This window comes from Sarcophilus harrisii, chromosome 5, assembly GCF_902635505.1.
Source record: "Sarcophilus harrisii chromosome 5, mSarHar1.11, whole genome shotgun sequence".
Taxonomy (NCBI): Eukaryota; Metazoa; Chordata; class Mammalia; order Dasyuromorphia; family Dasyuridae; genus Sarcophilus; species Sarcophilus harrisii.
In genome coordinates, this window is record NC_045430.1 from 146,622,575 (window position 1) to 146,639,596 (window position 17,022).

The window sequence follows — 17,022 nt, forward strand, 5'->3', positions numbered from 1 at the left end:
TCCAGGAATGTGTCTACCTTAGGAGGTGGAGTGACAGCAGTGGCAAGAAAGAAAATGGTCAAATTAAAGGACTTCATGATTGACCAACGATTAAAATCCTCAAAAATCAGATGATCCCTAAATATTTATTAAACTCCAACTACATGACAGAATTGAAGGAGGCACAGTACGAAGAATAAAAGATTCTTGCCGCAATGAGTTTTACATTCTATTAGGGTATATAAAGCATAAATATAAAATTAAAACATAAAAAATAATTACTAGCAGGATGGAGGGCACTAGCATTTGGGCGACCAGAAAAAGCTTCATGGTGTTTGATGGTGTTTAAACTTCTTCAAAAGGAAGAACAGGACATTGTGAAGTGGAGGGTAAGGAGGATATACATTCCAGGCAGAGAGGGTATCAGCAGGCTTGGTAGTAAGAATCCAGGGCTAAGGTTTGGCCAGTATCAAGGGAATGAGAGATTTAAGAGCAGCGGACAGTGTGGAATTGAAATAGCTAGCTACTGGATTGAGGTTGAAGGAGGAGAAAAGTGAAGCCAGATCAAAGGTAATGACCTGAGAAGGTGAGAAAATATGAGAGAGAGAATAGAAATCTTGTGGAGGGTGAAGAACAGAAGTAAGAGTAAAGCATGGAGAGGTGGAATGAGATTACGTTATGATTAGGTGGATCCAAATCACAGGCAGGAGAAAGGGAATATGCCATGAAGTTGGAGTATGCTATTGAATGGGAGGCTAAATCCTTAGAGGAGTCAGCATCCTAAGAGTTAGTTAGCTATAACAAGGAAAAAGATAAGAGAAAGCATGGGGAAGAGGAAGTGAGAAGATACTATGAGGAAGAACATGGTGGTGGGCTAACTCCAAAAGACATTCAGTAAAGATGGCATGAGCACGGGCAGTTTATAGGAGAAGTTTAACTTCAGGGTTCTGATAACACAACTTGGGTTTCTGATTGCATACCGTAAAGTGGAGCCTCCAAAGACCTGGGAGGGAGGAGACTTTAAAGGCTGAGTGGTTCCCATCAATGCCCTTCCCTGCTTGTCTCAGGGAGTATTATCATCTTCAGGCTTTCTCTGCTACCCCTTCAGGAACTCAACATTTAATGATTTTTTTTCAAAGTTTATTTGAAAATTTAATAGAAACACTGGAGCATAGTTATGCCTGATGAACTCAAAGCATTGGGTAGAATTATTTTGCTTTATTTTTTTCTCCAAAACTTCAATTGTTAACAAAAAAGGGGGGTACTGAGGAAAACACAAAACGGATTTGGGATGTATTGATTTTATGCAAAATTTTCCACTAAAATAGATTACATCCCATCTACGACTTATAGTAGAAAAGACTTGGGAAGTTGCCTAAAGAACAGCGATGAAGTGACTTGCCTGGGGTTACTCAGATATCAGAAACAGGGTTCATTTTCATGATACCAAGTTTAGCTTCTTATCTACTATACTACATTGCATTTAAAGGAAAAATAAGAATACAAACAGTAGGAATATGATAACATCTTAGAAGTAGTTATTACTTTTCTAGTGAATTATTAAAACTCTATCTGGAAAAATTTTCTAAGATAATCATTTTGCTTAAAGGGGGTATTTAGGTAAATATTTTATTATGTTATTTGGAAATGTGTTTATTGAAAGATATTATGTTATGTTTTTATAGCTTTATGTGACTATTCTTTTAGGGAATAGACCCACCCAATGCTTGTGCTTTGGGTTCCCCAAATTTGAATGTTTACACTTACTGATGCACATCTCTGTAGACTTTGCCAGGGAACAAAGTACAAAGTAGCTTAGCTGCTTAGTACACTTGATTTCAATACTCTAAGTGTTCTTTATAGTAAATACATTTCAATTTTCTTTCAATTTTTAGGGTTTATTATTGTGACAGTCAGAAGCTTACTAGTATGACAGTGATGGCTGACTTTTCTTGCCTATAAGTAAGTTAGTACATCACAGAGATTGTTTGATGCATCACAGAAAAGGAATTATTGTTATGTAGCGTTTGCTATCAATGTGTGTATAAACATTTTAACAGTTTATGTGAAGTTATGAAGTGTTATTGAATTCTAAAATGCTTAAATATACGTTAATGATCATTTAAAAAGAGATATGGTTACAAATTTTTATAAGTGAAATAAGATAATGAAGTTAAAAATTGTAAATAATTAATTCATCTTAAAGCAAACATATTGATCATAGTTCTTGATGATGGGGAAGAAACAGGGAGAACGAAGTAGGTAAATAAACTCAAAGCAACTCTGAAAATGTATGGATAGATCAGCAAAATCATTCAGGATATAGGACGATCCAGTCCTAAGATGTCCTCACTTTAACTTCTATAGTGTCCTAATTTTTACATTCTGGGACAAGCGGAACTTGTAAAGTTCATATTTGGTGCTGTCATTATTAAGGTTAGCAAAACAATAACAGTAAATTGTGACTTTATGAAGGAGAGCATGGAAAGGAGAGGAAATGAGGGTGGGGCTGCCTTGTAAAGGCCTCACAGACTCACAAAATGGAAAAATTTAAGCGATTACAAATCCAGCCTCCTATTCCAGGCGAAACGTTTTATCCCAAGTCACATTACTACTGAATGTGTAAGGAAAAGGAAAAGAGTATTTCATTTAATATCCAAACATTCATGTGTATATATTTATATACATGTGTGCGTATAGGCCCTCCCCCCCCCCCCCCCCCCCCCCCCCCCCCCCCCCCCCCCCAATATATATATTTCCCCTTACTTCAACAGCTCACTGGCCTCCTTAGCCTACTGTTCACCTAGTTCCTCTTTTTTACTTCAGGACCTTGATCTGGACTCCGCCTCCCCCAACTTCCTTCCCTGCTATTCCCGTTTTTCAAGGGCCCGTTTTCTTACTTTTTCGGCAATACAGGCCCTCTTCCCCGGGCCCTTCCTTTCCAGTGCTGGCCGCTTGGAATCGGGGTATTTCTGCTGCTTCCGCAGCGCTGCAGAAGCTTACAGCTCTCTCACCGGCCTCAGCCGCCGCGTCCCCTGTATCCATGGAGACCAGGGAACTCCGACGCATCGGGGGGTTTCCAGGTTTCCTATTGGCTGACAAGGGTTTTCTGCCCCCGCCTATAACTATAAACCAATGAGCTCGAGGCCCAGAACACAACCAGTCAGCTGAGAACTCATAAACTTCCCCTCTTATTTTCATCCGCCCATAGCAATAGGCTTGGCCGCTTCGGGCGCGGTCTTCTGGGACTTGTAGTTCTTTGCGTGCCTAGAACCTCACGCTCCTTACGCGGCTCAGAACTACCTATCCCATCTGCCCACAAGGTTATTGAGGGGTTTCGAAGGGTGAAAAGACGCCGTGCGGTTGAAAAGGGGAATTCTGACCTGGACTTCTAGGACTCGTTAGTGGTCCGCAAGCAGGGCAGGACGGGGCTGGCCGGGAGCTGTGGGGTGGGCGGGCTCCGTTTATGGGACTTGGGGCTCCTTACCGCCCCTGCTGACCTGTCGTGTCTTCCTTACTCCCGTAGCCTTGCCGGGTCCGCGGTGGCTGGTCAGCCGCGGCGGCTGGTCAGCCGCGGCCAGGAACCCCCCGCGCGGGGCGCTGGTGACCTCGGGCCCGGGTCATGTTTGTTCCCAGCCCGGGCTGGTGGCGAGGCGGCCCCCAGCTCGGCCCCCTCGGTGTGTGGGCCGGGCTTCGGGCTGCCTTGGCCCCAGCGGCGGCGTCCCGAGCCCGTCCTGCCAGACCCTACAGCTTGTTGGAGAGGAGCAGCTTGAGCGAGTCGACCATCGCTCGCAAAACGCCGCTTAAGGAGTGGACGCTGATTGTCAATCCGTTCGGGAGGCTGCAGGCGCGGCTCCCGTGCGACATCGCCGTGAGACCCCTGGACCCTTACCACTACCCGGACGCCGACCGGGTGCTGGTCACCGTGAGCGGCGTGGAAGGCGGCAGCCTGGACCTGGACAGTATCCATGTGAGATACGACGAGACCCTGAAGCAGATGGCCATCATCTCGGACAGCATCGACCGCCAGGCCTCGGTGGAGGTGAAGGTCCCCTTGAAGTTCGGTAAGCCAAGGCCGGCTAATGGCGAGGGCTCCCGCTGTTCCACAGGTGGCGGATTTTAAACAGCTAACGGGGAAGGGAGGGCTTGGCTCACCGTAGGTGGTGGCTGGGGGAAAGCGAAGGCAGGGGAGGTTGAGTCTGTTTTCAAACCTATGTCCTTTGATTCCAGATCCAACGACCTTACTCTCTGCATCGCGCAGCCTCCCAACCCTGCTATTCTAATATTATTAGCAATGAATAGTAAGTAGTAGTTACATAGCACTTTAAAGTTTGCGAAGCGCTTTTCGTTTGTGATCTCATTAAGTCCTAAAAGTAACGGTGCTTAGACTTTTGATTTCCAAAACTGAGACGTGTCTCTCTCGTATTTTGTTAAATCTTTTGATCCTAAAAGGAACAAGACCTGTACAGTTAGTTATTGTCTGCTAAAGGAAAGAGGCGTGGACTCCACGCAGCGCCTAAGCGTTTATTGACCGCTAAGATAAAGGGGCTCTGCTGTACATTTATGTTCTTTGATTCTCTGAATGGCACCTAAGCAGTTAGCTAGTTGACTGCTAAGGGAAAAGGAAGCTTGTAATATATCAGTTTGACTCCAGATTGCTGTTTTATTATTGCAGACTCCGGGTGTTACATTTTAGAATTACACTCTGTTAAATTTAACCTTATTTTAAAGGGAATGATTATGTGCTTAGATGATAAAAATATTTAAAATTGCAATGAAGATATGGTTTGATAAAGACAAAAGGACCGCCATCCTTTCTGGTATAGTTCAATTACAATGGCATCTGCATTTCACCAAATAGATCTTAAAGCCTTTAGAATATGGGGACAAGCAATTTTTTGAGCAAGTGATTGTAGAGAGCTTATATCCTCCGCAGAGTTGATTTCTTAGTTATTACAAAAATGGGACTTTGAACAGTTTCATTTCTTGGAGATTTCAAATTTTAGATATGCTATTAATAATGACATTTGCCACATGATGTTTTAGATTTTTTTTTAATGGTTATTCTAATGGACTAATGTAAAAACATTAATTCACTTTGGTCTCTTTCACTTCACATTGGATTTAAGTCAAGTTTAGGTTCAGGTCTTAGCTCTGTATCATAAAAGATTTGTGACCTTAATTTCTCTGAAATTTAGTTCTAATGATGTTGTGGAAAGACTACTGGATTTAGACCCATAGGACAGCGAGTTCCAGTCTTGGAATTGCCAGGAATATCTCTGTGACAAAGCAATTTCTTTCATCTCTTTGGGCCTCACTTTCCTTATCTGTAAAATGAAGGGATTCCACCTCTAACTTTATGGCCCTATTACTGATATGATACTCAAACATACTACTTTGCTCATTGGGTTTTTAAATAAGCTTCAGAGGAGATGATGAGTGTAAAGAAAGTAAAAGTAGAAGTCTTTATAGGATTGGTAGTGGCAATGATATAGAACCTATGACTAATTGTTCCTAAACCTTTGGGAACTATTGTTTTGCAGAAGTAGCCTCTAAGATTTTAAAACAATATCATGTACTTATTGATGTGCTTTTAAAAAGAAAATTCTTCCAACTTGGCTAAACAATCTGAAAACTAATTTAAATTATGTATTACTATTAATTTTAAGCCAATTTTGAGTAGAAAGTTTATCTACATTATTTGTTGTATTAGCTACCTGTGGTGTTCTCTTCTTTTCTATATTATAATGGTTCTCTCTGGGAGCAGGTTTCTTGGGGAGGTTTTCTGGAAGCAGCCTTAGTTTCAGTTCAGAGTAATAATCACTCCAAATACAGCGGGCTGATAAAATCCAAATGTTTATTTCTTATCTCTTTCTTTGGGCCCAGTTAGCTTTCTCTCTGGATGGTTCCAAGAGCTCTTGCAACTTGTCTTTTGCCTCTGCTTTCTTCAGACTCCAGCCAGCACAAAGGTGGAAGATGGAATGAATCTGACTTTGCCTCAGAGAGTGGGCTTATGGGCTTTTGTATCTCCCAGAGTGCTCTGTATTTGGCCCTGAGAGCTTCTTGCTTATATGCTGTACATGGAGTACACACCAATCATTATATCACTGGGAAACCATTATTTGTTGTAGGATTAAATCAATTCTAAACTAGAATTTAAACATTGTCTCCTCAATTCCACTTAGTACCTTGTTTCAAGTTCTGGCCCATAACATCTCCTCGTAGGATCAGATCATACTGAACCATGCTAAATTAGATAATTATTGTGGTATATGAATGTTATGGAATATTATTGTTCTGTAAGAAATGACCAGCAGGACGAATACAGAGAGGATTGGCGAGACTTACGTGAACTGATGCTGAGCGAAATGAGCAGAACCAGGAGATCATTATATACCTCAACAGCGATACTGTATGAGGATGTATTCTGATGGAAGTGGATTTCTTCAACAAAGACAAGATCTAACTTAATTTCAATTGATCAAGGATGGACAGAAGCAGCTACACCCAAAGAAAGAACACTAGGAAATGAATGTAAACTGCTTGCATTTTTGTTCTTCTTCCCAGGTTATTTATACCTTCTAAATCCAATTCTCCCTGAGCAACAAGAAAACTGTTTGGTTCTGCACACATATATTGTATCCAGGATCTACTGTAATCTATTTAACATGTATAGGACTGCTTGCCATCTTGGGGAGAGGGTGGAACAGAAGTGAGTGCAAGGGATAATGTTTAAAAAATTACCCTGGCATGGGTTCTGTCAATAAAAAAGTTATTTAATTTAAAAAAAAATAAATTAGATAATTATTCTCTCTATCAATTCTAATGACAACACTTTGTAAGGATTCCAACAGCTACCCAGTATATTTTAGCACATCTGATTGCTCTTGTTTTAAATGTAACCTTGGGTTTTCTAAGGCAGTGCCAGCTGAACTTCAGATCTGAAAGGACCTATTAAAAGTAGAAAAGTTTTGAGTATTAGAAAGGTAGTAAATAGTTTATCTATTGCCTAAAGAGCACTCACCTAAATGTAGGGGGCTCATTAATCATTAGGTGATAAATTTGCTGGGGAAACCAAATTTATGTCTTAAAACAGAAATCACCTGCTTCTAGAATGCTTTTTTTTTAATTAATCTTTTTTTTTTTTTTAAATTATAGTAACTTTTTATTGACAGAACCCATGCCAGGGTAATTTTTTTTTTACAACATTATCCCTTGCACTCACTTCTGTTTGGATTTTTCCCTCCCACCCTCCACCCCCTCCCCTAGATGGCAAGCAGTCCTATATATGTTGAATATGTCATAGTATATCCTAGATACAATGTATGTGTGCAGATCCAAACAGTTTTCTTGTTTCACAGGGAGAATTGGATTCAGAAGGTAAAAATAACCCGGGAAGAAAAACTAAAATGCAAACAGTTTACATTCATTTCCCAGTGTTTTTTTCTTTGGGTGTAGCTGCTTCTGTCCATCATTGATCAACTGAAACTGAATTAGGTCTCTTTGTCAAAGAAATCCACTTCCATCAGATTACATCTTCATACAGTATCATTGTTGACGTATATAATGATCTCTTGGTCTAGAATGCTTTTAGATCTTAGATTTAAGAAAGTTCTCATTTCAGTAAAGCAGAGGTATATAGATTAGTCAAGATTGTCTGTAGATATTTTGTACTAATGAGGCCTCAATATATTTATGAAGTATAAAAATGTAGGAGGCTAAAACCATACCCCCTTAACTATGTAAATAGTTGATTGATCTGTCAGTCTATATGAAGCAAGGTTTTTTTTTTTTTTTTTGGATATTTTTTGTAGGCTGATCCAGTGCTATTCTTGAAAATACTTTTTCTGGGCAGAGATCAAATTTGTATCTTCGTTTCTTTGTTCATTTTCAGAACTTGAAAAGGGCACTTTCCATATAAATCTAATCTTATATGTTTATATGTATGCATATGTGTATCTGTATAGATATGTTTATGTGCACTTGTGCATATGTATATATGTGTATAAATGTACATATTCTAATGTTTTTATTTTAATTCTGAAATTATATTTTCTTGTGTTTAGAAGAAATATCCATGCTTAACCTTTACTGGATTACTTGCTCTCTAGGAGAGGGAGGAAGGGAAGGAAAAAAATTTGGAGCACAAAGTTTTGCAAGGGTGAATGTTGAAAACTAGCTTTGCATATATTTTGAAAAATAAAAAGCTGTTATAAAAAATGAAATTACATTCTCTTGGTTTTAATAATCACACTTTTCAGGTGATATTTTAGGTATTTTCATTATTCTAGTAGATTAATGTAACTGGATAGATTTATTACTTAGTTCACTTTGGTTTCTTTAGTATCACACAGATACTAATCCTGTTCCTATTTTGTTGCATTTCTTCTTTATGCATTATATAAACCAAATTGCTCTGATTCTTAGCTTTCACTTTGGTCCTGAAAATATTCTAGGAGAAACAACACTATAGTTGGCCATGGCTCTTCTGAGAATTTTCTTGTTTCTGAAATTTTTGTAGCCCTCTACTTCTACCCCATCATGGACACTCATGATTTGGATCTTTGAGGAGTAGAGTAAATTTTTTAAAAAGGAAGTTTTCCTTTCTTCTCATTCTTTGCCCAACAGAGGAGAATAAAGAAACCTTTCTGACAATCAATAAAGATTATCCATTTTGATTATGTTGTTTTAAAATAGAAGCTTCTAACCTTTGTTAGTCAGTATTTTCCATCCTGCTCTCTCTAGTAGTTTTAGATAGTGATTTTTATAAATTTTAACAAGTAGGAGCTGTCCTTAGAAGGGCATCCAGTTATTATGTATATGATTCACTTTTGGTTTTATTTTCTTACTGTTATGGATTGCTTAATGGCCAACTCTTGATTATGGTAGAAGTGGAGTAATTTTAGGTTCTAGGAGTTTATGTCATTGGAATGCAAATTCTAAAGAGTTCTATCAGATGGAAAGGCTTCTGGTTTAAATCAGTAGATAAAATATAAGTGTTGTCTCAAGAACAATCTAATTAATTACAGAAAAGCAAATTACCCTGAGGGTTGATTTCCAGATAATTATGGGTGGAGGAAAGAGAATCCCAGAGAATCTTGAGGACAGTCCACTGAGGCATGGAGAAATCACAAACTGTAACAGTAGGGAGATGGGGTGGAAAGAGGGAGCAAGGGGGAGAGGTCTTAAAATGATCAAATTTTGGATTTTTGAAGTATTTAAATATAGAGTATGGTTAAGATTTGCCCTTGAGATCTCTCTGAATCTCAGAAAATGTATTTATTTTCTTCAATTAACTAGGATCATGCTACTAGTAAATATGGCTGGAAAACTATTTCTTTACTCTTTAGTAATTGGGAGTTATACACAAGAATAACAGGGCTGCTTTTCCTATTTACTACTTCATTCTGCAATGGAATGCCGATCAAACCATGGAATAATATTTTCATTATCCAATAGGAGAAAAAACATTGTTTTTGATGCATTTCATTCATTTGGCAATTTTTTTTTAGTATCATTACATATATACTTAGAGATAGACACATAAGGTGACTTCACAGTTCCTGATACATACCCATTGTAATTAATTATTAGTTAGACTGGTCCCTAGCTCAAACTAAGTAATCTATTAATGAGTAGAGGAAAAGTAACTTCATCCCTTCTCTGCCTAGTCATTACCTAGGGTAAAAAATAGTGGAGATATCTTTCGGAATGTCACTGAAGGTTGTCTGTTTAGATTATGCTGCTTTACAGTAATAGCTTTACCTTTTATGCCACACTCAATATTGACTGTCTTGCTCTCCAAGAACTGTTCTTCCAGGGATGCCTGTTGGTTGTTGTATTAACTTGTTTTTCTTTCTTCATTTCTAGATTTGAATATCAGGACATCAGGGACTGGCTGTGTAAAGGTCCAGGAAGCTGAATGTGATGATTGTAGAATAGAAACTGAACAAGGAAACAGCATTGTGCAGTCAGTAAAGGTATATATGTCGGTCAAATTTTCCTAAACTTGATTACTGTACAAAACCAAATAACTATTTGTTCAACGGTTTGGTCATGTATACTTATTGTGTATCTAATTTATACTTTAATATATTTAACATCTACTGGTCATCCTGCCATCTAGGAGAGGGGGTAGGGGGAAAGAGGGGAAAAATTGGAACAAAAGGTTTGGTAATTCTCAATGCTGTAAAATGACCCATACATGTAACTTGTAAATAAAAAGCTATTGATAAAAAAAACAACAACAAAAAAAACTATTTGTTCAAAAGTAAGTTGAAGATTTACTAATGAAACTCATCATTCACTTGTCAAAAATTCTTCACTTTTAGTTTTAAGTGAGCTCTGTTAGTAAATCATTCTGGTGGAAATATAATGGTGACAAACTGTTTTGAGGATTTCTCTTTGATTTTCTTATATCTACAGTGAGTACTGCTTCCTGACTATTTTGAGAACACAAGATGTTCCTGAAGGAATTTTTTCTGAATTTTTTTCTTTTGGAAGTCTCAGAGGCAGCATGGCTTATGACCAGCCTCAAAGTTAAGAAAAGCCTGGATTCAGGTCCTAGTGGCCACATGATTCTTGGCAAGGCACTTTCCCTTTCAGTACTGCAGGCACTTCTCTGTCTTGAATTTGCAAAATAGTTGCCTATTTGGTAGACAACTTTGGTTGCTTTTGGTAGAGAGAGCTCTTCTTCCTTTGTATCTTCTCACACTAATGCAATTGTACATCTAGTTTTAAAAAAAAGTGAATGAAAATGATAGAAGTCATTCACTGTATACAGTAGATATATACCTGAACAGTTATATGAAAATGGATTTGTGATCTCTCTATATTATGAAATTCATTATTTATAGAACACTTTGGTGAATATTTAACAAATATTTGATCACTAATTTACATATTTTAACCCAGTAGGAAAATTTTAATTTTGTTTAAGAATCAGATATGTATTATTCTTAGTGACAATTCATTATAATAATATGTAGAAAAATAACTTTGTAAGAAGATAAGCAAACTTTTGAAACAGATTTTTTTAAATACTAGAGAAAATACTGAAACTTTAGTGGTAAAGTATTAGTCATTTAACACTATCCTTGTCATTAGGAGAATTTTAAGGAAGGACCTCAGGAAGAATTTTTTCCTCCTTCATATTCTAAAATCTTTAACTCTGTTAGAAAGACAGATTGGCGGTACTATCCAGGACCAGGAGAGAGCAGGAAAATGTCACATTTGTGACTTTCTTGGCAGTGTGAGGAGAAACAGAGGTTTTAATAATAATAATAATAATAATAAAAACCTTCTCAGATACTTTCCCTTTAATGCTTGAAAAGACTTTATCAGGTAATTTTATTTAGGTTTTCTGTAATTTTTTTGTTAAAAGTATGCTTTCCACTATCAATTTGGTATCTTTAACTATTTTGTCAACCTTTAATTGTTTTAAAGATTTCTCATTTTTTAACATTTTGGTCATGTATACTTATTGTGTATCTAATTTATATTTTAATGTACTTAACATCTACTGGTCATCCTGCCATCTGGGGGAGGGGGTGGGGAGTAAGAGGTGAAAAATTGGAACAAGAGGTTTGGCAATTGTTAATGCTGTAAAGTTACCCATGCATATATCCTGTAAATAAAAGGCTATTAAATAAAAATTAAAAAAAAAAGATTTCCTATTTTTACAGCTTTTATTTTATTTCTATTTATTTTACAGCTTTTGTGCCTGAACTTTTTAGAGATATTCTTCTTTTTTTTGCCCCTAAGTTGGGTCTATTTTCAGAGTAGATGAATATTTTTAACAGAGTAACTATGTACGGAGCATACCTTAAGAAAATAAGAATTCTGTTTAACTTTAAAATTTGTTTTACTTGAGAAAAATATATTTTAAATCAATTTTGCTTATTCTAGCAGTTTTAAAGCAGTTCTTTACTTGTAATTGGATCTTATTTCAAATGACTTTTTTTCAGAAAATAGGAATTCTGGAATCTAGTGTAGGTCAGTGAAACTATGGTGAGTTAATCACTTTTTGCCAGTTGAAATTTATATTTTGTTTTATTATTTCTTGGTTTCTTATAACTTTACTGACTTTCTCTTGCCTAATTCTACTTTTCAGGGAATCATTTTCTTCCTTAAGGTTCTGGATCTCCTTTTCTAATTGGTTGACTTTCTTGTCACAATCTTGTTTTTCTCAGATTGCTATTTAAAAAATTTTTGTACTCAATCTCTTTCATTTGATTTTTAAAGTCTTTTTGGATTTTTTGTATGAGTTTCTTTCAGACAGGTGACCATTTGACATTACTTTTTGGGGTTGGAGAGGCTTTTTTTTTCCTTTTGTATCCTCCTATGAAGAACTCTGTTCCCATAATATTTGGGTTTCTATGACTGGGTTCTTTCTCCTTTGCCTGTTTTTTTTTTTTTTTTTTTTTTTTTTTTTAATTGCAGCTTGTTAATGTATCACCTCTTGTCTTGGGGGAGTGTGAGAGGAAGAGGAGAGATGGTGCTTCTGGCTTCAGATCTCTTTCAATTCTCACCTCTAGTCTGGAACTGAAACCAAGACATTCATTCTTTTGTAGCCATCTATAAGAAGAGTTGGTTCTTGATATGAGAATCATTTCTAGATCAGTGATCATTATAAACTCAAATTACTGATTTATTGGAACAAGAAATCAAAAGCAAAACCATGTTACAAGACAGAATAAAAAACAAGCTGATATGGCAGTTCCATCATAGTCTCTTTTAATGAGCCATTGACGTGGAAGAATGGGACATGTAATCAAAGAACAGACATTGATACCACCACTATTTTTTAAAGTCACACTGATAAGAATCAGTCCCTGCATCAGAGAGGATAAAAAGCTTAGACATCAACTCAGCCAGTAAACCATTTGATCTCCTTGCCAAGCACAGATTTATAGCAACCAAAGGCAACACAAATTCAGAACAATCTTGTTGGTAAATCTTACAGAGGTTGATGGTAGAAGAGTATGAACTGTATTGCTTCATAAAAGTGAGAAGCATTGGGAAGAAAAGCAAGTTTATAGAAAGTTGGCAAGAGACTCATTTAACTCAGACCATCTCAAGAATATTTAAGGGTGAAACTGGCAGGAGGACAACAAATAGATGAAAAATTGAAAAAATATGTTAATATTATTATAACAAAGCCTTTTTATCAGTGGAAGTGGAGTACTATCACAACTGAATTCTAATATTATGTGGGATAGAAAAGGAAACAAATATGAGAAGAGAAGCTCCACTAGACCAATATATATAAAATATACCAATATATAGTGGAAGCATTATAATTGTGAAGACATTAGGGATAACAAATACATGGTGGGAAAAAAATCACATTATTAGTGATGGAGACAATTTTTATAAGAATAATCTGTACATGTATCAAGGACATGATAAAGGTATAAGAAGGGAAGAGGCAGGCTTTTGCTAATTATATTCTAGAGTGCATTTTTGCAGGTATACAGTTGGCTAAAAGATGGAAAGAATACGATATCCCATAAAGCTTTTTTCTTTTTTGCTTATTAAAAATACTTTGATTAGAGCAACTTTTTCCTAATATGATTTTTCCATGCATTTTAAAATCATAAAGATTCCCTTTGATGGCAGTCTAATTACTAATATCAAATGAGGCAACTGGAAATCATAAAAGTTCAGAAGGTGATGAACTAGGTATTTGGGGAACGTCCCTGAGTATGGGACGTAATGTGAAGAGAATGGTATTATGAACTAGTTACTGAATTCCTGGAGAATGGAGAGAGAATGATATGGTAGAGCCTGACTAGATGATGACAAAAAAAATTTGGAGAGAATAGAACATATAGATTAATAATTTTCAGAAGAAGGGAGATTATTGTTAAGTTATAATAACAGAAAGGATCTAGAAGTTGAAATGATGAGCAAGAAGTAAGCCCATTTTTCCATGTGTCACTGGGCATGACAGGAATATCCAATACTAGAGGGAGTGGTAAAGCATGCATTGTTTTGTTGGAGTGAGGTGGATTTCTATGAGTGAAAAAAGGGAGAAGAAATATAATAGGAAAAGACTTAAGACAAAGGAAAGTTTGTCAATAGAAGGGGTTACAGAGGGCACATTGGAAAGAAGGAGTAAAATTGGGCAGAGATGAATGAAAAATAACAGGGTAATGAGATTTCTTCTAGGGACCTGATGACTAAATTCCAGGATGGTAATTCAGAAGAGGAGGGGAGATAAAAGAGTTTGTTAATTATAAGATAGGAAAGAGTTATTTGGCTTGGGTGCTTATCATTGATGGTTCCTGGTGGGTTTGTTATGGCCTGAAGACTAAAGGAAAGATCTAATTAAACATCCAGGTGGATACATGCCTGGTGACCTGTTCCCTGGAACTTTGTTGAACTTTGTTGAACTTTGTTCTGCACCAATTTCTTTGCTACATTCCAAGATGGAGTTGGATGATACAAAGTCAAGAAGATATCTGTGTGCTCTCAGTTCTTGGCTTGGTATGTGAAATTCCTCTCCTAGAGTAAAAAGCCTTAGCAGTGAAAAGCTAGGTGCTTGAGGGCATGGAGATAGGGTGAAGATGCTAATGGTATAAGTCCTGTGCTTTGGGTGTACAGTAATTATGGAGGGATGAGGAACTCTTGCTTTTTTCATATGCTGAAGGGAAGTAGATAGGACTGCCTCACATAGCAGTAGTTACAAGTATCCTTATAGGTTACAAGTATCCTTAGGAGTTATAATAAAGAGAGGATAGTGCATTGTTGCTCTGACTCCAGACAAAGTAGCAGTTTCTATGGGAAAGTCCCTGAATGTAATCAAACATTTTTATTAGCTCATACTAATCTTCAGTAATATAAAGCAGTCCTCTCAGGAATTATTATGAATGGGTAACATAAAGTTATTGTCACTGGTTCAGTAAAAGTTGTGATTTGCATAATGCCATAGCCCCCTAGTTTTAGCAGAATGGCAGCTAAGACTATGGAGCCCGCAATAGGGGCCTCCACCTGTGCTTTCGGCAGTCAGAGGTGGAGGCCATATAATGGTATTTTTACTATGAATGCTGTTATGCAGGCATATCAAAATAGGGAAGTTGATATAGAAGTATCTAGGGTCGGCAAGATTAGTGATATAGTTAGTATGTGGAGGGAGCCTAGGCTGTAATGTAGGTGTAGAAGTGCTAGTAAGAGGGGAAGAGATCCAACTAATGTATAGAAGAGGAAGTATAGGCCTACATCGAGTCGTTCATTTTGGCTTCCTCATTGTGTGATGATGATGAGAGTAGGGATTAAAGTAGTTTCAAATAAAGTGTAGAATATGATAATTTCTGATGAGGTGAAGGCTATAATTAGGGAGAGTTGAAGAATAATAAGTATAGTTAGGTAGACTTTTTCCTGTCGAACTCCTGAGCTAGGTGGTTTTGGCTGGCAAATGATTATTAGTGGAAGAAGTCAGCATAATAGAAGTAGGAGTGGTCCTGATAGGGAGTCTAGTGAAAAGGAGTTGTTATAGTTGTAGCCTAGGTCAGAGGTGTGATAAAGAAGAGTTAAGCTTCAGATGCTAATAAGAAAACTGTGTGTGGTGGTATTAATTCATATTCAGGATTTTTTGGAGTATCATGTTAGTGGGATAAGCATGAAAGTTGATGTGAGGATTTTTAGCATTGTAGTAGGTTAAGATTTTGGAGTAGTCATTACCGTGGGTAGCCAAGATTTTGACTAGTAGTGCGAGGCCGATTCCTGCCTCACAAGCTGAAAAGACTAGTAGGATTAAGGGGGTTATGGAACAGATACGGTTTTATCAGTGGAAATGACAACAGAAAAAGACTGCTTCAGCCCAGTATTAAATGGTGGAGCCAGAAACTAATATGATTTTATCAGTGGAAATGTCGTTACAGAAAAGACTGCTTTATCCACTGCATCCTAAGGATCATGGAACCTTTCAGTATTATATGCAATTGTAACCTTTCCTATATGTTTGTCTTCCCCTCCCTCCCCCCATTAGAATGTGTGCTCCTTGAGTACAGGGAACTCTTAGTTCTGTTTGTATCCTCAGTGCTTACTTAGCAAAATGCTTTGCACACAGTGCTTAATAAGTACTTCATTCTTAACTTTAATCATGTTCTATGAAATTTGATGCTTTGCATTCCCCCACTTTTTGTGGCTCGGCTGTTTTAATTATTTTTGCTGTCCTCCTCAGTGATGTCCTCTGAAAATATTGAAGTATACAAGGATATTTACTCTTATTTGCCTTCCATTATGGAAAATTTTCTTTCTGGTTTTTATTTCTTCTCTTATACATGTTACATTCATGCACACACATACACACATCCCTTTATAGCCCCCTCTGTCATACCTACTACATTACATTTTCTCTTTCATGATGACTTTCATTGTGGACTAAAGTAGATCTTAAAATTGCCAAATATTCTTTATAAAATTAAATCAGACTATCTATATTATTGTACTTGAATACAAAGGAGGTGATTTTTCCTCCCTTTCATAAAATAAAGTGCATGGTTTTTGTAGTTGTCTTCATTGAACTTTTTGAATTATTGCCAGCTTACTTGTGGGTGTTAACTATTCATTATGGCTAAAATTGATGTAAGTCTGATTGCAGACGACATGTTCATAAATGTAACACTTGCAATTAAATGCTTTGATAAGACAAAAAAGTCTAAATTGCTAAATTTTGTTTGTTAATAATCCCTAATGAAAATAAAATTTTTTTCAAATTGTCTTTCAGAGTAAAAAATTACATATTCAAACAAAAGGAGGCAAAGTGATCTGTCTGGGAACTATTCTTGGAAATACAGATATCCATGCAACAGAAAAAAGTGTAAGCAAGAATAAGTCTTTTTTAGAAGTTTTAATTTAATATAAAGTTTAATTTAATGTAAAGTTGGTCATCACAATAATTATTTCAGAATTCACTGTATGTTTCATTTTTAAAACATCTACTAATTAGATTTAAAATCTGAATTTATTAAATTCCACGCAATGAAAATTATGGTAGAGTTGCTATTACTACTTGAATATATTTAGTTTCTGTCTCAT

General features: G+C 36.7%; 2 protein-coding genes across 4 annotated transcripts in view; one reads left to right on the forward strand and one right to left on the reverse strand.

The window, feature by feature from the left end:
• Positions 1 to 3,001, reverse strand: part of CCDC146 (coiled-coil domain containing 146) — a 166,458-nt gene extending 163,457 nt beyond the window's left edge. Inside the window, exon 1 of the mRNA XM_031940214.1 lies at positions 2,880 to 3,001. The gene's annotated coding sequence lies outside the window, so the exon portion shown is untranslated. The remainder of the gene's footprint in view (positions 1 to 2,879) is intronic.
• A 150-nt stretch (positions 3,002 to 3,151) lies between these two features.
• Positions 3,152 to 17,022, forward strand: part of FAM185A (family with sequence similarity 185 member A) — a 78,910-nt gene continuing 65,039 nt past the window's right edge. The window contains exons 1-4 of one of the 3 annotated variants that reach the window (XM_031938693.1): positions 3,152 to 3,302; positions 3,506 to 4,043; positions 9,850 to 9,959; positions 16,712 to 16,804. In XM_031938693.1, coding sequence (XP_031794553.1) covers positions 3,602 to 4,043; positions 9,850 to 9,959; positions 16,712 to 16,804 — 645 coding nt within the window. In that variant the 5' untranslated portion in view covers positions 3,152 to 3,302; positions 3,506 to 3,601. Of the gene's footprint in view, positions 3,303 to 3,328; positions 4,044 to 9,849; positions 9,960 to 16,711; positions 16,805 to 17,022 lie in introns of those variants that run through there. The other 2 variants (XM_031938694.1, XM_031938695.1) reach the window with 2 other exon arrangements.